Genomic DNA, 26,404 nt, shown 5'->3' with positions numbered 1-26,404 from the left:
GGTTCAGCAGCGCAAGTAGGTTGGCACCCGGAGCCAGAGTCATGACTATATAGTCAATAGTCAATAGTCGTTTATTTGTCACATACACATAAATGTGTAGTGAAATGAAACATTACCCGCAGTTGAAACACTAAGACCAATAAGAATAATCAATAAAAATGCAATAACACATACAATCATACACTAACACCAAACAAAAGAAACATCCATCACAGTGAGTCTCCTCCAGTCCCTTCTCACTGTGATGGAAGGCCAAAATGTCTTTTCTCTTCCCTGCCGTCTTCTCCCGAGGTCAGGCTGTTGAACTTGCCACGTCGGGGCGGTCGGGGCTCCCGACATTGGAGCACCGCGCCGGACGGTGAAAGGTCTACGGCCTATTCCAGGCCGCGCCGGACGGTGAAAGGTCCGCGGCGGGCCGACCCAAGCCCCGCGATTCGGGGCGGGCGAACACGCTTCCTCTGCCGCTGCCGGAGCTCCCGATGTCGGCCCCCACCCAGGGGCCTGCGGGCTTCCGACGTCCACGCGGCCCGTGCCGGAGCCTCCGGAGACGAGTCGCAGCCGCTCCCGCAGCATCCGCAGGCAGCCAGCGCCGCAGGTGGTGAGTCCGGGCCGTGGGCTCTGCGAACCAGAGCCCCAGGTGGTCCCAGGTGCATGGCCGATGGTAGGCCGCAACGGGAACTGAGACACGACACAGAAACAAGTTCGTGTCTCCGTTAGGGAGATTATTTTTTTTTTTACAGTTCCCGTTCCCTCCCACCCCCTCCCCCCCACATAACATACAAACACTACACCATATTAAAACTACAATTCATACAAAAACAACAAAAAACACAAAAGACAGACGGACTGCAGGCAAGCCGCAGCTGCGACGGCAGCGCTGGCTCCTCCTCCTCCTCCTATGGGCCAAGTGTGCAGCCAGAGCCAGGGTCAAGGGGACTCGGGAATGTGAGTAGGCTTATGTACAAGCTAAAACTGAAAGCTACATGTTAAAACTTGCATATGGGTATTTCCGTAAATAAGGATGCCAACCTGTGACATGGGTGGCCAAATTTGAAAGTTTTAAAATCATAATGAAATAGCACAGGATTAAAAATGGGCCTACCTATGATCCTTTTGAGCTAATTTGTGATCAAAATAAAATTGATATTAAACTGGCTTGAAATTAAAATTACTGGTGGAAACCATCAAATTTGCCAGAAAAGTGGCCCCGACCAAAAGATGAAAACAATCATAGTAGTCGTCAAAATAAATTATTATCTTCAACTGAAGGGTTTAAGGATAGGTTACAAACCATTTCCAGTCTGAAGTCAATTATTGGTTGCGATCTTCACAAGTTAATTTATAACATATTTTAAGCACTGCCATTTTGGACGGTAATTTCATGATTAAAATGAGGGGCCTTCAGTGTAATAATAATGGAAATGCAGGTTGTAAAATTAGAGCCGTTGCTGGATCAGTATTGTGGCTGATCACAGGAAGATCATTAACATAGATCTGTTATTTTACAGAAAGTGCAATGCTCTCAAACTAGAAGAATTTAAGTGCAGACAGTTCCAACATCCGGCTCCTCTTTTATAGGTTTTATCTTCAAGATTTCAGTAAAGTCATCTCCAAACCAAGTTGTGACGTGGGCAGTATCCAAAGTGAAGTAAAAGAGCATGTCCTGGCACTGTTTCCTTCGATATATAGATCTTGGATCAGCTGATAATACAGCCACCATGGCAGACTTTATTTCCTCTACCGAGTGGAAATATTTCAATGTCACTTTGTCTGGATCTGTAAATGGCAAGAAAATGAAAAATTTAAGACCAGAGGTCAGGCATTAAAACAAATCTAAGAAACACAAAAAGGACTATAAAAACAAAAAATGTTTCAGATGGTGTGGGGGTTTGGTGGTAGATGCTGAAAATGTTGAACAGATCTAAAAGCATCCATGGGAAGAGATACGGAATTAACATTTCAGGTCAATGATATTCATTTCAGCAGAGCATTAGCTTGACTCATCATCTCTGTTTCTCTCTCCTTAAGCTTTTTATGTCTCACGAGAGAGCAGACTCAATGTGGCATCTAAAAGACTCCAGCAGCATTGCACTTCCTCAGTCTACTATTGTATCAACCCAGATTTTATTCTCAATTTTCAAAACTGGCACTTGAACCCATATGTTTCTGCCTCAAATACTGTTAATCAGCGAGCCACACCCAACACATAAAGTACAACTTAAGTACTTAACAAATGCCACAAGGTTTGTTTGATCAAGGTATTCTACATCATTCAAAAGTAACCAATCTTCATAAATATCAAAATGTACAAATTTCATTCATTTTAACAAAAACGTTCAACGACATCACGATTAGTGCTCTCAAAATGCAGCATCCTATCTGTGAACAAACCCGTTATTGGCATATTAAGTGAAAAATAATGGTGTGGAATTTGTGCTTGTTTCATAATTGGTGATTTAAATGCAAACTGCCCTAATTTAAAAAGTACTAATCCTCTCTTCCTACATCTTCCATTCTAGGATTAATTTAAATCATTTTTAAAATTCTATGCAAGGCCATTGATGCATGGTGGGTGCACTTGTACTCATCTTTTTAACATGCAGGATCTTTGGACTTATTCATACAGTAGAAATACAAAGTTACTATTAAATCTTATAAAACACTAGTTTGATCTCATTTGCAGTGCTGGGTTCTGGTATGGAGAGTGCACCCGAAGAAAGGATGTGAAGATCAGGGAGAGGTTGCGGGAGAGATGCAAGGGATCAGGAACATCAATCATTTGAAAAAAAGTGAAGAAATACATGGGTTTAATATGGGTCTTTGAAAATCATGATGTGTTATGATACAGAACACAAGTACATTTTTCCAGGGCAGCAGGGCCTGCAGCCAAAGGATATGAACTTAAAGTGATAGGTAAAAAGAACCAGTGAGAAAATTAGTTACTTTATTCAGCAATTTATGACTTATATTGAACAGGCACATGGAAGGGAGGTGGAAACAGATTAGTAACATTCAAAGGCAAATTGGATACTTAAAAAGAAAACAATACGAAAAAAAAAAATCTCAGGATTACAAGTAATGGAGAAGGAACCAAGAACTTTACCAAGGAACTGACAGAGAGACATGGTGTGCCAAAACACCAGACTTCGGTGTCATGACTGATCCGATATTTTAATTGTTAAGTTGGTGAACCGTCAGAAAGCAGAGATCAGGATTCCACTATTCAGTTTTGTCATTAATAGTTACTCCACCAGTTACACCACCACTCCACCACTACTCATACCTGACCCTCCTGGAGCCTGAAACTGCTGCAAATCCATTTCCGCATGAGGGGTGAATCGAACATCTAAAGAAGTCACGGGTGACTGTTTTATCCACGTTGCAATATTACCATTGGACACTTTATTCAGAGGCGTGTAAATAGCAACAGGGCTCTTTGTTTTTTTCATCTGAAAGATCGCCACAGATTTCTCAGGGTTTAAACAAATTGCCTGGTCTTCTTCTGTTATATGGCTTACAATGTCACCATGAACCAGTTGACTTTGGATTTTCTCCACAGTTCTGAGTATGCTTTCATAAGAAGCACTCTCTTTTCCAGTAGGCTGATCAACTTTCTCACTTAGTTGATGTTCATACTTCTTTTTGGGAGTTTTGATGATGAATGATGGTGATTTATTTGCAATCTTGCCTTCATCAACCATCGTCTCACCTTTTATCTTACTGAATGGACACATACCATCCTTGGAAGAATGTTCTTGCCCTTCAGTAGAACGATCGCACGCTACATTTGAAGCCACCTTGACAGGAATAGATTTCTTATCCTCACTCTCCTCAGTTACCATCGCAGAGATTGGATTGGTTATTCCTTGGCATTGCTCATCTGGCACAGAAAGCACTTGATGCAGTTGACACTCATTTATATTATTCATTGGGTCAACGCGAGGTGTGTCATAATCTGGAATATATGGTTTAATGTCCAGTACTGGTGTTCCGTGTATCATGTCAACACCCGAAAGGTAAAGAGCATCACCTAAGAAAGGTTTAGAAATATGTTACACATCAAACATGTAAAAATTCATGTAACATCTAACATGTAACATCTCCAGAGATGCTGCCTGTCCCGCTGAGTTACACCAGCCTTTTGTGTCTATCTTTGGTTTAAACCAGCATCTGCAGTTCCTTCTTAAACATGTAAAAAAATCACATTCATTTCATATTGTTTTAACATGATTATCCACAACATTTAAAATTCAGAGACTGAATCAATTTGATCTATTTTTGATGAAATACAATTAAAAAATATGGAAATAAAATATTGTAAGCCAGAAAGAGGCAGAGAAGATTTAAGAGGATGTTGCGAGGACTTGAGGCCATAAGCTATACGGAAAAGTTGGCTAAGCAAGGATATTATTCCTTGGAGCACCAACGGCTGAAGGATGATTTTATAAAGGTGTTTAAAAATAATGAGGGGAACAGTTAGCATGAACCCACAGATACTTTTAACCAAGGTAGGGGAATCAAGAAGCAGAGGACATGGATTTAAAGTGAGAGGCACCATTTAATAGGAACCCAAGGGGCAATTTTTTCATTCAGAGAGCTGTGGGTATATGGAACGAGCTGCCAGAGGAGGTAGTTGAGGCGGGTACTGTAGCAGCATTTTAAGGACAGTTGAACAAATAAATGGATAGGAAAGGCTTAAAAGAATGTGGGCCAAACATGGGCAAATTTGACTAGCTTCGATGGGGCATCTTGGTCGGCATGGATGAGTTGGGCTGAAGGGCTTGTGTCCATGCTGTATGACTCTATGATATTAATAAAGCTTCAACAGGTGAGCTAGGTTGGGCAATAGTCTTAAATCCAAGTCCCCCAACAATTACCAAATCAACTGGACTTGGAATTAGATCACTGTTAAGTCTGTATTCTGGAACTTTCTATGGAGAAACCTCACTATACTATCTGCAACTGTACAAAGTTGTGGCTTTTCACCACTTTTGAAGACAAGTAGGAACAAGTGATGAATCTCAGTGGTGCCAAATACCTGTGCATTCAGCGTGTGAAATACAAAATTTCTAATGTTTCCCTTTCTGCTCTCCCAACCTCTACTGTTCCATTACGGCCAATGGCACTTTAAAAAAGATTTATAGGCTTTTGGAAGGGTGGGCTGAAAGATGGCAGATGGAGTTTAATGCTGATAAGTGTGAGGTGCTGCATTTTGGTAGGACAAATCAAAATAGGACGTACAGGGTAAATGGTAGGGAATTGAGGAATGCAGTGGAACAGAGGGATCTGGGAATAACTGTGCATTGTTCCCTGAAGGTGGAATCTCATGTGGATAGGGTGGTGAAGAAGGCGTTTGGTATGCTTGCCTTTATAAATCAGAGCATCGAGTATAGAAGTTGGGATGTAATGTTAAAATTGTACAGGGCATTGGTGAGGCCGAATCTGGAGTATGGTGTGCAGTTCTGGTCGCCAAATTATAGGAAGGATGTCGACAAAATGGAGAGGGTACAGAGGAGATTTACTAGAATGTTGCCTGGGTTTCAGCACTTAAGCTACAGAGAGAGGTTGAACAGGTTGGGTCTTTATTCTTTGGAGCGTAGAAGGTTGAGGGGGGACTTGATAGAGGTTTTTAAAATTTTGAGAGGGACGGACAGAGTTGACGTGGGTAGGCTTTTCCCTTTGAGAGTGGGGAAGATTCCAACAAGGGGATATAGCTTCAGAATTGAGGGACAAAAGTTTAGGGGTAACATGAGGGGTAACTTCTTTACTCAGAGGGTGGTGGCTGTATGGAATGGGCTTCCGGTGGAAGTGGTGGAGGCAGGCTCGATTTTATTATTTAAGAGTAAATTGGATAGGTATATGGATAAGAGGGGATTAGAGGGTTATGGTCTGAGTGCAGGTAGATGAGACTAGGTCAGGGAGAGTGGTCGGTGTGGACTGGTAGGGCCGAACGGGCCTGTTTCCGTGCTGTAGTTGTTATATGGTTATATGGCTTGTTTTTCAGATTACTTCACCGGTACATTTTCATTGAAAGTTTAACCTGTTGGAGTCACTGTGTTGTGTAAGAAGGAACTGCAGATGCTGGTTTAAACCGACGATAGACACAACAAGCTGGAGTAAAACAGTGGGACAGGCAGCATCTCTGGAGAGAATGAATAGGTGACGTTTTGGGTCGAGACCCTTCTTCAGACTGGTTAGGGATAAGGGAAACAAGAGATATAGACGGTGATGTGGAGAGATAAAGAACAATGAATAAAAGACATGCAAAAAAGTAACTATGATAAAGGAAAAAGGCTGTTTGTAGGGTGAAAATGAGAAGCTAGTACGACTTGGATGGGGGATGGATAAAGAGAGAGGGAATACCAGGGCTACCTGAAGTGAGAGAAATCAATATTCATACCACTCACTATGTTAGTGATTTACTGGCTGCTCATATTTTATGAACAATACAGTTAGTCATGCAAGAAATATTCTGCCTTGAGAAAAAGTTTCACCCTCAGATGTACAAGTTTTGATACTGCCGCTTTAATTTGAAATTCATGCAGATGGGAGCAAAATTCTTAACCTCCTTTTCCTGGTTTCAATGCAGTTGGCTTTTCACGTGCAGCAAAGCATTCTACCTACATATCGAACATCTTTAAAGCAGCTTACCTTCAATCCTATCCAACCTCCCCAGTGTTAAACCAATTGCATTGGGGCGGTGAGGACTTCTTGTTGAAAATACTCCAGTTTTTAATCCATTCAGCCGAGGTGGCTTAACTTTAGCTTTGCAACTTTGATGTCCATTCTTGTGAAAAACAAAGATAATCCTGCAAAAATCAATTGTTTCATATTTAGAATTTAGAAATGCAATAAAAAATGTTTATATTTAAAAATAAGAATAAGGTTATTTATTAGTACAGAAATTGTAAAGAATCTAGAACTAGACCTGCAATTTAACTTTTGATTATCGGTGGCAGAACACAAAAATGGTTCATACACAGATTGAAGTTAAGCATCGTTGTCTTGAGATACATGAAATAGAAGCAACCCCTCATACCAGTTCCATCAATGAATGAGTTCATGCCTTACCCTTTATCTCGACGCTACCTTTTTGCACCAACTTTAAATCTCTTGACTCCTTTGAATTTGAATACCTCACTGTAGCCATCACATCCAATTTATTGCTATCATTAACATTTAACTTTAAATAAATCAATGAATTGTACAGCACAAAAATCGGCCCTTCAGCCCAAAATGTCCATGCTGACTGTGATGCCTGTTCACGTAAATCCCATTTGCCCACATACCTCAAATCCTTTCCGACCCAAGTACCTGGCCAAGGGCATTTTAAACTTCACAATTGTACCTGCATCTTCCATTTCCTCTGGCAGCACAATCTATGTTCTCACCACCCTCTGTGTGATAAACATGCCCGTCAGATTCCTTTAAATTTTTCCCTTCTCACCTTACACCAATGTCCTCTAGTTTTAGACTGCCCAAACCCAGGAGAAACATTGACTATATATTATATCTTTGCCCCCTCCCAATTTTATCAACTTCTATAAAGTCACCCTTCAGCCATCTAGATTCCAGAGAGAATAACCCAGCCCATCCAACCTCTCCTTAAACGTTGTCTTCCATTCCAGACTACATCCTGGTGAATCTCTTCTGAACTTTTTCTAATCTACCATATTCTTCGTGTAATGTAGAAACTAAAATTGTACACAATATCCAGCCTGAGGAATATTTAGTACGACTCATGACAGAAGAATTTTGCAAAATCTGTACCCAAATGTCATAAACTTTGTGCAGAAAATGTTTCTATTCTTTAAGGAAAGCCAAAGTCACATTAAAATAATACACTCTGCATGTTACTTCAACACAATATACACATTCAGTTCTGAAAAGATAGGTCTTTCTTAATACTTTTAGTGCATTAGGGCCATTCTTAGTCATGTGTGTGACCAAAAATGTGAAAAATTGTGGAATACATCTCTTCTAATTCTGAAAGCATTACAGGTATATTGTTTTGTACTGTATATATGACATATATATCAAAGTTTATCAAGAGAAACTTTTATATGTAATGCTGACAATGTTTGTTTAGTGTCAGAGATCAAATATGACTGGTCACATGTGTGAAAAGGTTGTCCCTCAGGATCCTATTAAATCTTTCCCCTCTATTTAAATTTATGTCCTCTGGTTTTAGATTCCCAGTCTCTGGATAAAAGACACTGCATCCACTCTTTCTATTTCCCTCACAATCTTATACGCCTCTATAAAATCAACCCTCAGGTTACTGCACTCCAAGGAATAAAGTTCTAGCCTGCCTAACCTCTCCCTGTAGCTCAGGCCCTCAAATCTTGGCAACATCCTCATAAATCTCTGCACTCTTTCCACCTTTAACAACATCCTTTCTATACTGGGTAACCAGTTTAAAAATGTATATTTACCATTCCCACTATCACTTTACAGAAAGATTTCAGACAGGACAAGAAACTAAGAAAAGATTTAGCAAGGTTCCATTGCTCTCTTGGAGACTTTCAGGGTGGGAATGCGAGTCAGAGACTCTCCTAAAGTGGTTTCATTCTGCTCTTTAGTCAAAAGATATATTCAGTAATTCGATACCCCTAGCTGGGAACTACACCAAAAGGGAATGCTGATCTGAGATAACCAAACGGTGCAGTGGTGTTGTTGCTATTACTTCTTTCAGCATTATACTCCACTGGGAGTGCAGAGCACTAAACTGAAACATAATTCATCGTTTTTCTTATCTTGCTGAAAGTTAACATTCAAACCTTTAAATATAAAAGCTAAATTCATGGTGGAGTAGCCTATTTGCCTTGCTGTTAACTCCAAACATTCCCTACACAATCTGTATGAGAATGCAAATTTAATATAATGTATTTGTTTATTTTCTGCAGCATTGCTCATTGGAATATAGCAGCACAGGTGGACAAACGACCAAAAATACCAATGTAGGTAAATGAACCATAAGAAACAAACATCTGCACAGTTCAATTCTATACATGTACATCTGAAAAGTAGAGACGCTTTATTAAACACCTGCAGTCCTAGACAGATATTTCTTGTATCCATAAATAGAACAAAAAAAAGTTAGAATCTGACAATTTGTATTCATTGAGATAGGTTGAATTAGTTGAAGTTATTTCCTCTATAAAGTACAGGGTGGATAGAGGGGGGGGGGGGGTCCCTCTAGAGTTTCACAAGATAAAAAAAGACATAATAAATCGAATATTTTCAATTTGGAAATTCAAAACTGGAAGTTAGAAATAAGAGCTTGTCATTGATCAATCCAGTGGGGAATTCAGGAGAGAGACTTCTCACAATGTGGATCACAGTATACTTTCAATTATTATTGAGGTGAGAAAAGCAAGACTGGAAACTCTGAGGGAGTGATTTTCAATCCTATTACTACAAGTTATGAAATCGAAATTGCTAAATATAGTAACATCACACACAAGGTGACATGGCTGCTGATTTTTCATTAAAACAATACTGGTTCACACATAAAAAGACACAAAGTTCCGACACTTTATGTTGATGCCTGACCCACTTAATTCCTCCAGCACTTTGTGTATTTTTTGTAAATGAGCATCTGTAGTTCCTTGTATCTACTTGTTCACCAATGTCAGGTAAGGAAATCTACCATACCGGACGGATATGGTATAAATAACTCTTCCCATCTCGCATAAATTTGATAGAATGCAGCAATGTAGCTGCAGTAACAATTACCATGAAGCACAATGGAAGGTAGCTCACCAACTCCTTTTTAGAGTAACAGGGTATGCATTAATCATAACCTTGTAGTCTTTACAGTAAAGGAAAGCCTAATAGAAAAGATCAGATATATAAAAAAAGGAGGAACCCAAGAGACAATTTGTTTGATGCTAAAGTTTTACTGCTCAACTATAGGCACCACGCATTTTATGCACATTGAAACGCAGCACACAGTTCAAAAAACAGTCAATTAAATATACACATGACTACGCTGTCAGCAATAAATTTGAGCGTGTTATTCCAAAAATACCAGCGCATAAATCAAGCTTAGGTATGAAAAGAACAAGTGCTCTATATCAAAAATGCATAAATCAAACACGCGTGAAACGCAAAGTATCTGTCATTACCTCCACCAATTATATCAAAGATAGACACAAAAAGCCAGAGTAACCCAGCACGACAGGCAGCATCTCTGGAGGGAAATAATGGGTGATGCAGACCTCCCAAGATTTGATTTTACAAATTCATAATTTTTATGTCCAAAATTCATAATTTTACATAAAAATGTAAGCAAAAAAAAAAGTATGCACACCAAATGCGCAAACGTGTTGCGCTACATTCATTCATGTGTGAAAAGCGACTATTATTTCCAACAGTCTGAAGTTCTTGGACTACATTTACAATGTCAGGCCTATCATGAGTATATTCTGCTATTTACAGAAAGGTTATTGAACAGAAATACTTTTTACAAGACAAAGAAAAAATTGTTTTGTTTTGTTTTTTCTATTTTGCTTTTTCCTTACACATCCCAATTCCCTTGGTATTGAATAAAAGAACAATGGTCATAAAATGTATGACTAAGTTATGAAGAAAGAGTTTCATTTAAAACTGCACATACCTAATTTCATTGAAGATATACTTGCTCCAGTGGTCTTCAACAGCAAATCACAATGGTCCATGTCCCCCCCACCCCTATTCCCCCCACAACCCTCCCCCCTCCATTCCCCTCCCACCCCCACTCCCCCCTCCCTTCCTCCTCCCCCCACCCCCACTCCTCTCCCCAACCTCCCCCCATTCACCCACCCCATCTCAACATCAACGGGCCTCAAGCTACGCGGCAAGGCCAGGCCAGACGAGAGGCGAGGTGATGCCGGGGAGCGGCAGGGCAGGTCGAGGGGCGAGGCATGTGTTTTGCAGAAAACTGAGGCGAAATCGGAATGGCGGAAATGAAATAAGAAACTGGAAACTTTCAATAGACAATAGGTGCAGGAGGAGGCCATTCGGCCCTTCGAGCCAGCACCGCCATTCAATGTGATCATGGCTGATCATTCTCAATCAATACCTCATTCCTGCCTTCTCCCCATACCCCCTGACTCCGCTATCCTTAAGAGCTCTATCTAGCTCTCTCTTGAATGCATTCAGAGAATTGGCCTCCACTGCCTTCTGAGGCAGAGAATTCCACAGATTTGCAATTCTCTGACTGAAAATGTTTTTCCTCATCTCAGTTCTAAATGGCCTACCCCTTATTCTTAAACTGTGGCCTCTTGTTCTGGACTCCCCCAACATTGGGAACCTGTTTCCTGCCTCTAACGTGTCCAACCCCTTAATAATCTTAGATGTTTCGATAAGATCTCCTCTCGTCCTTCTAAATTCCAGTGTATACAAGCCTAGTCGATCCAGTCTTTCAACATACGACAGTCCTGCCATTCCGGGAATTAACCTAGTAAACCTACGCTGCACGCCCTCAATAGCAAGAATATCCTTCCTCAAATTTGGAGACCAAAACTGCACACAGTACTCCAGGTGCGGTCTCACTAGGGCCCTGTACAACTGCAGAAGGACCTCTTTGCTCCTATAACTCAACTCCTCTTGTTATGAAGGCCAACATTCCATCGGCTTTCTTTACTGCCTGCTGTACCTGCATGCTTCCTTTCAGTGACTGATGCACTAGGACACCCAGATCTCGTTGTACGTCCCCTTTTCCGAACTTGACACCATTCAGATAATACTCTGACTTCCTATTCTTACCACCAAAGTGGATAACCTCACACTTATCCACATTAAACTGCATCTGCCATGCATCCGCCCACTCACACAACCTGTCCAAGTCACCCTGCAACCTCATAGCATCTTCCTCACAGTTCACACTACCACCCAACTTTGTATCATCCACAAATTTGCTAATGGTACTTTTAATCCCTTCATCCAAGTCATTAATGTATATTTTAAATAGCTGCGGTCCCAGCACCGAGCCTTGCGGTACCCCACTGGTTACTGCCCGCCAAATTCGGAAAGGTTGGGAGGTCTGGGTGACGTTTCGGGTCGAGACCTTTTGCAGTTCCTTCCTACACAAGTAATTAAATCAATCAATTAAGATTGCAGAAAGTGAAACTGTTGGATACAATGAACTTGCTGACAGCCAACATTTCCAGCCAATTAGTCAATTTCACAAAACAGTTAATATTTTTAATCTTTTGTCACAATCGAGTAGTCAGCCTAAAGAATAAAAGGACTTAACAACAATTCTCTAGAGAAATTGGTAATGATTTTAATTCATATTGCAACATTGAACTTAATTATCACTCACAAAAGTTAAAAGATGCAGGTCATATACATATGCAATTTTACAATTAAAGCCAACTTACCAGACATGTGAAAATTGTTCCAAGCCCATGAGTGAATGTTCCGCATTGGTAAAAACAGTCTTGCTAATTTTAAGTCGTGCACGAGATAAACCACAAATTGTTGGTTGTCGAGGTGTGCCATTTTTGGCAGAGAAGCACGATTCAATATATCCAATGGGTGCAGTTTGGATGTTTCCTGAATAATTAGCAAAATATATTTGTGATATTTCGTGACATAGTTGCAGTGGAATTATACCATTTACATTTCTAATCAGCATGTCTGGAGAGAAAAAAAGGTGAATTAAAATGTAAGCACATGAGTACAATAAAGCTACATACAAGGAGAGAAATGTGACTTAGTGATATATTTATTCCCAGATATGCAAGTACAATTATTGTTGTTCAACAATATATATTCTACATTGAAAGATTTTATACTTGCTTCTGCAGGTGAAGTTTCCACAAATTGAAGACTTCTAATTCTCTGTCATAATATTCCCATGTCAGATTAATTATAAAGTTCAGTAAAAACATGCAATTTCAACAACGCAAACCTCCAACTTTCTCTTTTCTTCTGGCTTCCTAATTCAGTTACCATTATGGGTTTGCCACTCTTGGTTGTATTTGGGATCTTTTTCACAAAAAACTGGTAAAGGCTTCCACCAATGTGTATATATTAAACCTAGAACTGCAAAATCAATGGTTTATTGACAAACTTAACCTACCCAAATTCAACATGTGCACACAGATTTAGAATTTATTTTTTGATGCCCAACAATCGCCATTTGGAATCCTGGCTCACCCTAGGCATATGACATATGAACATACCACCCAGGATTTGGAACCACCACCAACATGTAACAATGTACATAAATAAATGCACAACTTTATAAATAAAGTCCTGATTATCAATACATTTATTAATAAAGTGCCGGTCCTTCCTAATCCAATTCAAACCATAACTAAGGACATGACTTTCTTAAAGCTAAGCCAATCCAACCCAAACCTAATACGTATGGTTTTATCCCATTGCACTCAATTAGTCAGGCCTTATTTTACATAAATATTGGCAGAATAGCATAGGACATCATGATTTCTGCACTGTACAAAAATTTGTTCTGATACTAACATGGCACCGACTGTTCTGAATCCAAATACAAAAAAGTAATACTTTAACAATGAAACTTATTGCAGTAACATAGACAATAGTCTAAAATAAAAGTAGAAAAGGCTCGAAAACTGAGGCAGAACTTGGGGTCTGTGACACTTCATCAAAAAGGAGAAAGACAGCAAGCTGCAAATTAAATTTTAATAAGGTAAGAAGGGGCAAGAGGAATTTGTAGAATGAGTCAAGAATGAGTCGAAATGGTATGAAAGTCATTACCAGCACATTAAGCCTCAAGCTCTGAATAACGAGTAGTTAATTGGGAGGTTGGGGGAACCACTCAGCAGGTTTAACTCTACAAGTAGGATGAGAAAAACTGAGCCGATGATATAAAAACAGAAAATGGGAAATGCAGATTAGACAGCACCTGTAGAAAGCGAAACAGTTAACATTTTGCATGTAGGTCCTTTCATCAGACTGCAGAGAGAAATAATTAAGCCTACGTAACATCAAAATGTGAGTGAAACAAAAGGATATTTAGCTGATACAGTGATGCTTGACATATGGTCTGCTCTAGACTATATATATATATATATATATATATATATATATATATATATAAAACTAAAATTCTCATCTTGTTTGTTTGTTTGTTGCTTTGTTAGTTTGATTGTACATACCTGAAATACAGCCAAAATGGTACACGATAGCGCAACAATTTTAGGCCCACCTTACACACCATTGGCCTGCGGTTCAAATGGTTGTCATATTTTTAAAGATATTCACTTTTTAAACTTTAAAAATCACTTATTAAATTTTAATAAATCCCTTTTCCACTTTCCCTGCCTGTCAGCCGCGCCTGCGCAGTAATACCTCCGCGTTCAACGTCAGAATGGGACCCCGATGGGGCCTGCGCAGTTGGGGCCCGTTGATCTAATACTTACATAAGATGGCTGCCGGATCCGCGCTTGCGCAGTTGCCGCTAGGAGGGGGGCGGGACCCACCCGAGTGACGAGAGTGGCGGCCAATGGGGGGGGGGGTAAGGAGAGCTCTCCGGCTGCTGGCCGACGCGATGGCTGCCCGGGGCCGGGGTGAGTGGCTCCCTCTCCCATTGGCCCCTCTGGCCCTGGGGTAATTTTAAGGGGGGTTGAGGGGGGATGGAGTGGGTGCAGGCATGTGAATGAGGTAAAAAAAAAAGAGGAAAAGAGCCAAGCGCTTGCGCGAGGCGTACAACGGGGGTCAAAAAATTGGAACGTTTTTGAAAATTTACACACAAAATTACCAGTTACAAGCCTCTTTTAGTGCATTTCAAGGTAAAAACAGACATTACAAAACAATGTGAATATGTCACTGTACACTAATACCATTTAAGTAAATTCGCACATTAATTGATAATCAGCCCAAAAAGGTGGTAATTGGCTTTTCTGCTGTGTTTTATATTTTAACCCTGTTTTAATTAATTTAGTTATATAATCTTGCACTTAAATTTAATATTTAGTCATTACAATTCCACCACTGATTTTCTGGCACTCTTGGTTTCAGAGCTTTGCTGGTTTATCCAGCAGGCCCAGGAAGCCGGCTATGGGGATAGATTTGCTGGCTCCAGCTGGGCTGAAGTTCCAGAGCCCCGGTCGCGGGTTACAAATTCAGCCCACCGATCGGCCGTGGAAGTCCCGATGAGATCGAGATTGGCTGCCTTGCCCAGCCTAGGTGCCACATTTTCGGAGACTTCCAGGCACACGGGGGGATTTTTCGCGGAACCTCTAGCGACCTCATTGACAAATTGGCCATGGAAGTCCCGATGAGGTAGAGATTGGCTGCCTTCCGGGTCACTGCTCGACCGGCCTGCTCGTAGAGTAGGTTTTATATTTCTTTTTTTTTTGGTGTGTTATTTTTTGTGTATGTCACTCGTGCTACATTTATATACACTGGAATAATGTGTTTGATATTTGGCTGTTTATTTTGCAGTCTTAATGAATTTTTAGCGAGGTTATTTTGTGCTCGCTTTTTTTTTTCCGTCCCTGACTTCCTTGTTTACTGCCACGACTGCTCACTGTTGGATTACAATATCGGACTGTATTTTGGGAACATTGAACGTTGACCAGCAGCATGGATAGCCGGAGACTCTTTTGGTCACTGGTGTTTCTGCAGTTTTTGGAGTATGTATTAGCAACTGGACACAACCTTCCCGACAGCCTACGAGTCACATACTCCAGAGATTTTCTGCTGCAGCTAAGACTTCACTCCCACCAAGTCATTACTACAGAGAAGTTTCCAGAGGAAATACTATGCAAGTACTCTTCCAAACAAGGGGATTCTTCTCTCCACACCCGGGTGATGCTGGAGAGGGACTGTGCGCCGTCCACGGGTACCCTGGGGGATTTCCGGGACCGGTGGGCACCGCGGGGGATTGGATGCATTCTGGATAGGGATTGTAATATAATTGTATAATCGTTTCATTTGGTATATTTGTTTGTATTGTATTCTGGTGGTGGGTTCTGTTTTGTTTTACTGCATGGTAAATATTGTTTTTAAATAATTGAATACATTTTTTGATCACAATTTTAAAAAAGGGGATTCTTCTCGCAATAAAAAGGTAACCAGACGGGGAAAGAAAAAGGGTGCCATTAGAGCCAGATTTAAACGGGAGAAATGTAAACACCAACCGCTCCCCTCAGTCATCCTGGCTAATGTGCATTCCCTCCGCAAGAAAACAGATGAACTACAAGCCAACATTAATCACATGTATGAATACAGGACTGCCTCCTTTCTTGCATTCACGGAAACGTGGTTAAATAAGAATAACGACGATAACTCTCTGCACAGATAGCTTCGGGATCCCCCTAAGACTTGACCGAGATAATGAGCTCACAGACAAACAACATGGCGGCAGCGTTTGTCTCTATGTAAACACACGTTGGTGCTCAATGTTCATTTTTCGGGGGAAACTGTGTACCACCGACATCGAACTCCTGGCTGTTTCCCTACGCCCTTTCTATCTCCCCAGGGAATTCCCACAGCATTTTTTCATTCTGGTTTACATTCACCCCAAAGCAAATGCAGCCACAACCATAGAGCACATCATGAGAACACTAGACATGCTTGAACTCATATCCCCTGACTCTCCCACATTCATCCTGGGTGATTTTAATCACTGCTCAGCTGACAAATCGTTTAACGGTCTTTATCAGTATGTCACATGCACCACCCGCCTGGGAAAGACACTGGATAAATGCTATGGTTCAGTCCCAGATGCATACAGATCCGTCGCTCTCCCGCCCCTTGGCTCTGCTGACCACCACACAATTTTGCTTGCACCAGCCTACTCACCAGTCGTAAGGAGGACAGAGAAGGTCATTAAAACCATGAAACGGGCGGCCACCAAAGCTATCGTCGCCCGGATGGAAGTTTGCGCCAGCCCATGAATGACGTTGAAAACTCTCCAGCGCCAGGGACGATGGAACGTGGCTGACCAGACGAGACGTCGCACAGGAACGTTCTCCCCACTGGACCAAACGGCACGTCCTCCAGCTGCAGTCCAGAAATGGCAGTCCGGTAGGCGGACATCTCGCTGTCTTCCGCCGATAATCCCCACAAGGCCGCCAGCCTCCGCTCGCCTTAGGGACCATGTGGAGTGGGGAAGCCCACGGGCTGTCAGAGCCCATGGCACGGAACTCCTCCCGGGTGATGCGGAGTTTGTCTGGTGGAAGTCGGCGTGCACGGGCGTGAAGTCTGGATGCTGTGCCTCATCCCGTGCCTGGGGCTCGTGGAGTGGAACTGGGGAGTCAGAATATTGGGGAATTCAACCAGTACCTGCGCATGTATGTTGTCCACTGACGACACCGGGTCACGAGGCGGCGCTGCAGGTGCGACAAGGCGCAAAGAGATCGGTTCAAGCGTCGCAGAGTGGATCAGACGCCGCTGTTTGACATCCACCAGGAGGGAGTGAGCCCGGAGGAAGTCTGCGTCTAACAAGGGTTGGGAGACGTCGGCAACCGTGAAGGGCCAGGTGAAGCGAAGATAAGTGGGACCGTGCGAACCCCATAGCTTGTGATAGGGCTGCCGTTCGCCACGGTGAGCGTGGGACCCCGCTTGCCGGAGCGGATGTCCATTGTTGAAGGGGGCAGGACGCTCAACTCTGCCCCAGTGTCGACCAGGAAGCGACTCCCGGAACACCGATCCCAGACGAAGAGGTGGTGAATCTGGCCGGCCGCCACAGCGACTACTGGCGGCCGGCCTCGGCGTTTCCCGGGTATGTGCAGGGTTGGCGGCACTGACGGGCTGCAGCACCCCAGCGCTGGTGGAAAAAGCACCAGCGCCCCCGGAGCCTGCTGGGGCGGGATTGCAGCGGAGAAATGCACGGTAGCCACGAAGAGCGGTCGCACGGGCCTTCGGGGTGAGGCCGCAACTGCATCTACGGCTCCACCGCCCTGGTGAAGGAGCTCGGACGCCGCAGGGCTACCGGCCAGCACATTCACGTCGTGTCGGCGCGCCTGCCGAGTGCTTGGGGGTCGGCGAAGGAGGCCTCGGCAAGCTGCAGGCAGATGTCGTCCGGCAGCTGCTGCAGGTAAGCATATTCGAATAGAATGCACGGGGTGCGCCTCCAGCAGCGCCAGCATTTCAATCAGCAGGACTGACGGTCACCTGTCGCCAAGGTCGTCCATCCGGAGGATCCTGACCGCACGCTCCATTCGGGTTAGCCCGTAGGTATGGAGCAGGAGCTCGCCATCGGCTGTGGGGGTCACGCAGATAGGATACGACGTAGCCGGCCGTTTCCTGGTCCAGGGCGCCGACCACATAATAGAAACAGGTGGCGTCCAAGGTAATGCCCCGCAGTTGGAACTGGGCCTCCGCCTGTTGAAACCAGACGCGAGGCTGGGTAGTCCAGAACCTGGGCAATTTTAACGTGACCGCATGTAGCTGGGCATGGTCGGCTGGTGAGGCAGGCGGCACGGCGGGCGGTGTGTTGGACGGTCCGGCGAGCGTCGTATTCGGCTCCATCATACCTGTAACGGAGCGTCGCGGGTCCAGTGTGGCGGGTGCGTGGGAAAGCCCGAATGAAGGCGAGGAGCCAGGCAAATTCTGTAGAGGCTTTAATGAGCACAGCACACGACTCTCCACTTCAGTGAGAGACTGAAGACTGGGCTCGCGCCAAAATCCTTGCTACTTATCTGTGTAGCTGGGAGCCGCCCCCGGACCTGTCCATCACCGTGCTGGAAGGTTCGATATGGGAGTGGCCTGACCCTTGGGAGCCGCCACAATATTCTACTATTATAGAAAGGTTATTGAACAGAATACTTTTTACAACAAAGAAAAAATTGTTTTGTTTTGTTTTTTCTATTTTGCTTTTTCCTTACATATCCCAATTCTCTTGGTATTGAATAAAAGAACAATGGTCATAAAATGAATGACTAAGTTATGAAGAAAGAGTTTCATTTAAAAAACTGCACATACCTAATTTTCTAATTGAAGACATACTTGCTCCAGTGGTCAATAGCAAATCACAACGGTCCATGTCACCCCCACCCCCCCCAAACTCCCTCCACCCCTCCTACGCCCCCCCAACTCCCCTCACCCCTCCTACCCCCCTCCCCTCCACCCTTCCCCCCCCCAAATCCACTCCCCCACCCCTCCTCCTCCACTCCGCTCCCACCCCCACTCTCCCCCTCCCTCCCCCGACTCCCTCCTCCCACTACACTCAACATCAACAGGCCTCACACTCCGCAGCGAGGATAGGCCAGCGGCGAGGCGACGCAAGACGAGACCGGGCCAGCGATGAGGCGGGGCGGGGCCAGCAGCGGGGCGAGTACAGCGGCAGTGTTTTGCGGAAAAATGTGAGGCGAAATCAGAATGGCGAAAATGAAATAAGAAAGTGGAAACTTTCCGCCAAATTCGGAGGGGTTGGAAGGTCTGCTCTCCATCCTATGCGACCAGCAGATGCTAAGGTCAGCTAGCAGGATTTTACAGGACCCCTCACATGTCCTGTTCTCTGCGTTTGGGTGGTCCCCTCAGAACGCTGGCTTCGCTGCCCAGGCTGTGGGACACAGAGAAGGGCAACCTTTGACCCCAAGGCTGATCAGCTCCTCAACTCCCAACCACCCCTGTCCCGCTGCTCACCCTGCTAATCCCCCCCCCCCCCCCCCCCAATAGTTTTTGTACTACTCTACGTGCCTTTGTAAATTGCCCCACAGGGACAAATAAAGTGTTTTTGAACTTGAACATGAACTAGGTGTCACATTTTCGGAGAGACTTCCCGGGCACGTTGGGGGGGGGGGGGGGGATTTCACGCAGAACCCCTAGCGACCTCTAGCGGAAACCAAGTGTCCGTTACAAGCGTATACATCGGGTTTTTTCTTCTTTCTTTTTTTCGTTCCGATTTCCCCGTTTATTTGGCAAAGTGAAAAATACGGAAACCATGCAAAAAGCGCGGAAAATTGATTTTAAAAACGCGGAAATCCGCGGAAATTTCACATGCCTGGGGTGTCACCAGTTGGGGGAGGGTTGCCGGGCCCACAGGAGAGGTTTGGACGGAGAGTTGCCAGGCCCGCAGGAGAGGATTGGACCCAACGGGTCCACGCCCGGCTAGTAGTATTTCAAAATCAGACTAGTAGATCAATTAAAAGCAATTTAGCACAGTCACAAAGTCAAATGTACAATAAAATTAATATGTTTTCCATTACCAGTCACCAATGGTTCCACTAGTTAGTCATGGCGAGCAAGCTGAAAATAATCTAAATATTTTTAATGTTAAAGAATTACTTTGTTACCATTGAGTTGTCCAAACAATTCTTTAAAAATATACTATAAACCATAAATAAACACCTAATGAAATTAAATAAAGTGTCAATTAGTGCCGAGAAACACATTGCTTAATGCATTAATCCAATAAATAACCAATTATTATTTCTTACCTTTCTCCAAAGATAGAGGCGTTTGATTTCTGATAGGTTCATCATTCTGGACGGGAACATTGTCTTGGATAGGTTCCCTTTTCAAACTATGCAGGAGAGTTCGTAAATCCTCAATAGAATTCTTATGTACATAAACAGCTTTGTTGATTTCCTGCCTATGATATATATTTAAAATCATGAAATAGCAATAGAGATACAAAACATTTTAGAGTAACTCCAACTTTGCAACTCTGAATTAATCAGACAGCATTAACTAATAATTATAAAATATATTTTGCAGCAGGGTCATTTAATACACTACAGTGTACATGAAACAAAGGGAATATCATTGTTATGAATGGGGAGAGGGGGAGCAAGAGCAGAGCTGCAGGATATAGAGGAGACCCTAGTGAGAACCTCATCTATAATAGAAGAGGGGAACCCGCGTTTCCTAAAGAATGAGGACATCTCTGATGCTCTAGTATGAAACACCTCATCCTGGGCACAGATGCAGACGGAGGAATTGGGAGTAGGGGATAGAGTTTTTACAGGAAACAGGGTGGGAAGAAGTGTAGTCAAAATAGCTATGGGAGTCAGTTGGTTTGTAGTAGATGTCGGTCACTAGTCTGTCTCCTGTGATGGAGATGGTGAGATCCAGAAACGGTAGGGAGATGTCAGAGATGGTCCAAGTATATTTAAGTGCAGGATGGAAATTAGTGGTGAAATTTATGAAGTCAGTGAGTTGTGCATGGGTACAACAAAGGGAATACCTTGCAGCAGGTTTAAGAGATATCCACCTGTTGTGAAGCAATCTTTCAACATATTCCGAATATATATTTTGGTTCTGGGATGCATTTAGAGCACCACTATGAGCTTTGAACAATTTACATTTACAATGGCACGTTTGAAACGAATGAAGGCCATCATAGATGCTGGACCTATAAAGATATTAGGGGAGGTAGGAAAATGCTCATTCAAAAAGACGAGCTTTGAGGACAGTAAGAGGATGAATGATTCAAAATAGACAATTCCAGGACCAAAGCATCTGATGGTATGATCACCAAAAGTAAAGGGAAGAAGTGGTGGACATTGAACAAAGAGCTTGAAGATAAGAGTTTTCGAAGGATTGTTGGGCCGTTTTTACACATAAGGAAACTTTTGAGAGGCACCTGGGAACTATTAGACAAGGTATTTAACTGATTAGACCAAGTGATGTGTAGAGTCATTATTTTTTAAAGCAAATGCAGTAAAGGAGTTTCAAATATATAAATCTTTTCACAATTTCAGGATGCCCCAAGAGATTTGCAGATAATTTACCCTGGATTTCATAAACAGCATTAACTGTGTATTAACCTTTAGATTTCCTTGTTTAAAGGTTCAATTTATGGACAAAAGCTGGTGATACTATGTCAAATCAATTGAAAACTCTTGCATAATCCATCCCATTTCCAGTTCTTTGCAGCAGAATGATGCGAGTTTCAGTTCCACTCAGAGATTGGAGCACAGGAAAATCAAGTCAGTCTTCCATGGAGTAGAGAGTGAGCGCTGCACACCCTATCAATAGGTCTACTGTCCTCGCAAATGGATGAAAGATTCCAGTGAATGAAAATAAAACAAATGCAGATGCTGGATATCTTTAAAAAAATTGTTAATCTGAATCATTAACTTTCTCTCTCCAGAGATGCTGCCTGGCTTGCTGAGATTTTCCAGCAATATCTGCTTTTTAATATAAACTATCCCAGGACTGCTGTATGAATGAACAGGAGAGTTCTACTGTCCTGAGAGCAATGTTTTTTCCGCATTCAACATCAATGTGGTGTCTAGTCTTTCTCACATTACACAAAAAAAAAACTGCTTCATACAAAATTTAAAACAAAAACAGAAAAGGTTGGAAATACTCAGTAGGTTAGGCCATACCTATGGGAAGTGAAACGGAATTAATATCGAAGAGAGACAAAATGAGTCTGCAGATGCTGGAACCTTTAGCAAAACACAAAGTGCTGGAAGAACTCAGCTGGTCAGATAGCATCTATGGGGGGGGGGGGGGGGGGGGGGGGATGGACAGGTGAAGTTTTGGGTCATGTCCCTTCTTCAATCCCCGTCCAAAACCCTATGTCAGAACTGGAAAGAGACTAAAGAAGCTTTGAAGAATATGCTCAACTAATATCACAGAATGGACAAATGATACAGAGAAATCAAGTAACCTTAAGTTGTAGAATTCAACATTGAGTCTAGAAGGCTGCAATGTGCCAGCACAGTAACCCATTCTCCAATGGTACTCCAGAAGTCTTAGATGGGAAAATGGGGTACATTGCAGCCTTCTGGCCTCTATATTGAAATCTATAACTTCAGTTAACTTTGATTTCATGGTTTGTATCAGTTACTATCCTGTAATACTGACTTTTCATATTATATTTCATATTTCAGATACAGCGCGGAAACAGGCCTTTTCGGCCCACCAAGTCCGTGCCGCCCAGCGATCCCCGCACACTAACACTATTAACACTATCCTACACACACTAGGGACAATTTTTACATTTACCCAGTCAATTAACCTACATACTTGTACGTCTTTGGAGTGTGGGAGGAAACCGAAGATCTCGGAGAAAACCCACGCAGGTCACGGGGAGAACGTACAAACTCCTTACAGTACAGCACCCGTAGTCAGGATCGAACCCGAGTCTCCGGCGCTGCATTCGCTGTAAAGCAGCAACTCTACCGCTGTGCTACCGTGACTTGGCTGATTCAATTTTCTTCTGTTTTGAAAATGAATAATCTGCATTTCACAATTCCCTCATTCTTTTGACATTCCCTCTCTTTAACTGGTCCATTCTTCATTGATCAGATAGCCCTGTTTACAGTCTATTCCCAATTGTCACCCTGATTTTACCTTGTCAGAGACAGTTCCCTCATAGTACATATAACAGAATAACAGAGGAACTGGCTTTAAGCCCATACCTGTGCCAAACGTGATGCCAAGTAACCACCCCATCCCCGGGCACTTTCCCCTGCAACCGCACGAGATGCAACACCTGTCCCTTTACCTCCCCCCTCAACTCCATCCAAGGACCCAAACAGTCTTTCCAGGTGAGACAGAGGTTCACCTGCACCTCCTCCAACCTCATCTATTGCATCCGCTGCTCCAGATGTCAACTTATTTACATCGGCGAAACCAAGCGCAGGCTCGGCGATCGCTTCGCTCAACACTGCGCTCGGTCCGCGTTGGCCAAACGAGCACTTCAACACCCTCTCCCATTCCCAGTCTGACCTTTCTGTCATCGGCCTCCTCCGGTGCCATAGTGAGGCCCACCGGAAATTGGAGGAACAGCACCTCATATTTCGCCTGGGCAGCTTGCAGCCCAGTGGTATGAACATCGACTTCTCCAACTTTAGATAGTTCTTCTGTCCCTCTCTTCCCCTCCTCCTTCCCAGATCTCCCTCTATCTTCCTGTCTCCACCTATATCCTTCCTTTGTCCCGCCACCCTGACATCAGTCTGAAGAAGGGTCTCGACCCGAAATGTCACCCATTCCTTCTCTCCCGAAATGCTGCCTGACCTGCTGAGTTACTCCAGCATTTTGTGAATAAATACCTTCAATTTGTACCAGCATCTGCAGTTATTTTCTTATACTACCAAGTTAAACTATATCTCTCCATTCCTGTATATCCGCCTGCCTATTTAAAAGCCTCCTAAACGCCACTATCGCATCTGCCTCCACCACCATCGCTGGCATCCCATTCCAGTCACCCACCATTTTCTGTGTAAAAAAACTTGCCCCGCACATTTCCTTTAAACTTTGTCCCTCACCCCTTATACCCATATCCTCTAATACTTGATGTTTCCATCCTGGGAAAAATGTTATGACTGTTTACCCCATCTATGCCTCTCATAAGTTGCTTTTCTTCCATCAGGTCTCCCCAAAACTTCTGGCATTTCTGTCCAGCCTCTCCCTGCATCTAATGCCCCCTAATCCAGAACTCATTCTGGCAAACCTCCTCTGCACCTTTTCAAAACCTCCACCATCCTTCCTGTAATGGGGGCAACAAGAACTATAGACAATACTCCAAATGCAGCCTAACCGTAGCTCTGTAAATCTGCAACACGATTTCCTGATTCTTTCACTCAGTAGCCCAGCCAATGAAAAAAAGGACACATAATGCAGGAGCAACTCAGCAAGTCAGGTAGCATCTCTGGAGAACAAGGATAGGTGATGTTTCAGATCGAGACCCTTCAAGGTAAGCATACCAAACACCTTCCTTATTACAATCTCTACTCGTGTTGCCACTTTTAGGGAGCTATGGACTTGGACTGCAAGATCATTGTATACCAATGCTGTTAAGGGTCTTGACATTATACTTTTGGTTTACATTCGACCTCCTAAAACACGACATCTCACACCGACCCTGCTATTTTACAAGCTTCATTCGCCTTCTTTCCAGTTCTGCTGAGTTTCTCTGGCATTTCTTGTGCTTTTATTTGCTTTATCACATTGTTGCTTTTCAGATCTCCCATTGCACACCATGGCACTTCAAGTAGTGACCCCAAACATTTAGACAGATTCATGAACCGAGAGGCGACCCGAAACATTACCCATTCCTCTCCAGAGATGCTGCCTGTTCCGCTGAGTTACTCCAGCATTTTATGTCTACCTTTGATTTAAACCAGCATCTGCAGTTCTTTCCTACACACGAGGTTTAGATGGATATGGGTCAATTACAAGCAAATGGGACTCTACTGCACCCCATCAGATTTGCTCCCTTTGTAATGGGCAATACAGTTGCACTTACAATCACTGTGAAGCACAGAAAAGCAGCCCACCATCTCCTTTTCAGGATACAAATAGTGTTGGGGAACTCAGAGGTCAGGTATCATCTGTGGAGGGATTGGGCAGAAAACCTTTCAGGTCAGATATCTTTGTCCTGGTCAGTCCCAACCCAAAATGTCATTCCCTCCACGCATGCTATCTGACATGCCGAGTTCCACCAGCATTTTGGTTTTGCTCAAGATTCCAGCATTTGCAGTCTCTTGTGTCTCCATTTCTTCTAGATAAAAAAACATGCACTAATTATGACCTTGCCATCATTACACCAATGGAAGAGTTGAAAGATCACAAATACAAAAGCCAAGGAAAAGGTTGGGTGTGTTAAAATTTGAGTGTTCCATCCAGTATCGGTCAATTAAGAGTGCATACGGATCCAATGAAATTGCTGCCAAGCTGCCAATTAATCAACTACTCAAGAAGGCTGTATATATATGATATGATGATATGATAAGGCATCTTGGTTGGCATGAGGGAGTTGGGTAGAAGGGCTTGCGTTGTTGATGTGTGACAGATCAGCACGATCGTAACGGCTACCGAAATGTGTAAGAAGGAACAGCAGACGCTGGTTTACACCAAAGATGGACACAAAAGTAGCTCAGCGGGTCAGGCAGCATCTCTAGAGAGGAGTAGGTGATGTTTCGGGTCGAGACTCCATCGATCTACCAAATGGTTCGGTAACGGGTAGAGGGCTCTGCAAAGACAAGAAGGACGAGTGTCTCCAGCCGCTCTGGGCCGCTGGTGAGGTGGAGGGGGTGGAGGGGGAAGCGGGCGGGCGGCCGGCCAGTCGGTCCCAGGGACCAGCTACGGCCAGCCAGTCGCTCCCAGGGACAGTTGCCGCCGCTCCTCGGCCCGCCACTGGTGCCGGTGACTAGATGCCGCCGCTCCTCAGCCCGCCACTGGTGCCGGGGACTAGATGCCGCCGCTCCTCGGCCCGCCACTGGTGCCAGACACCAACCACCGCCGGCGGCCGCCCGGTCGCTCACCTCATGTTCTTCAGCTCTGCTCTCAGGGCGCGCGCCTGCTCCACCGGCCAGGGCGCGCGCGCGGTGCTACAACCGCCGCTCCCGACCGCCGCGGCCATGACACAAGCACCCGCCGCCGGCACGTGACACGCGCGGCGCCGGCGCTCCTACGCGACCCGGGTCCGGCGGAGCGCCTCTGTTCCCATGGTAACGGGCTGGATGGCGGGGGCGGGGCGGTTCTGCTTTCGCGGCCTGGTTTGTTCTCTGCTAGAGGTGTT

The 26,404-nt window shown here is 43.9% G+C and overlaps 1 protein-coding gene across 2 annotated transcripts; it reads right to left on the bottom strand.

The window, feature by feature from the left end:
* Positions 1 to 751: 751 nt before the first annotated feature.
* On the bottom strand, positions 752 to 26,404 carry trmo (tRNA methyltransferase O). Of its 2 annotated transcripts, none has more exons than XM_078395548.1 (6): positions 26,148 to 26,404; positions 20,364 to 20,518; positions 12,369 to 12,543; positions 6,652 to 6,809; positions 3,710 to 4,030; positions 752 to 1,776 (listed from the first exon to the last, which is right to left on the bottom strand). In XM_078395548.1, the coding sequence occupies exons 1-6, from the start codon at positions 26,243 to 26,245 to the stop codon at positions 1,538 to 1,540; spliced, it is 1,146 nt and encodes a 381-aa protein (XP_078251674.1). In that variant the 5' UTR covers positions 26,246 to 26,404; the 3' UTR covers positions 752 to 1,537. The 2 variants fall into 2 exon arrangements, with proteins under 2 accessions (XP_078251674.1, XP_078251672.1); XM_078395546.1 differs by having other exon boundaries at positions 3,284 to 4,030; positions 26,148 to 26,401.

Source organism: Rhinoraja longicauda, chromosome 3 (assembly GCF_053455715.1).
Source record: "Rhinoraja longicauda isolate Sanriku21f chromosome 3, sRhiLon1.1, whole genome shotgun sequence".
NCBI classification, from domain to species: Eukaryota; Metazoa; Chordata; class Chondrichthyes; order Rajiformes; family Arhynchobatidae; genus Rhinoraja; species Rhinoraja longicauda.
The sequence above is the reverse complement of the archived record's forward strand: the minus strand, read 5'-3'. Positions and strand labels throughout refer to the sequence as shown.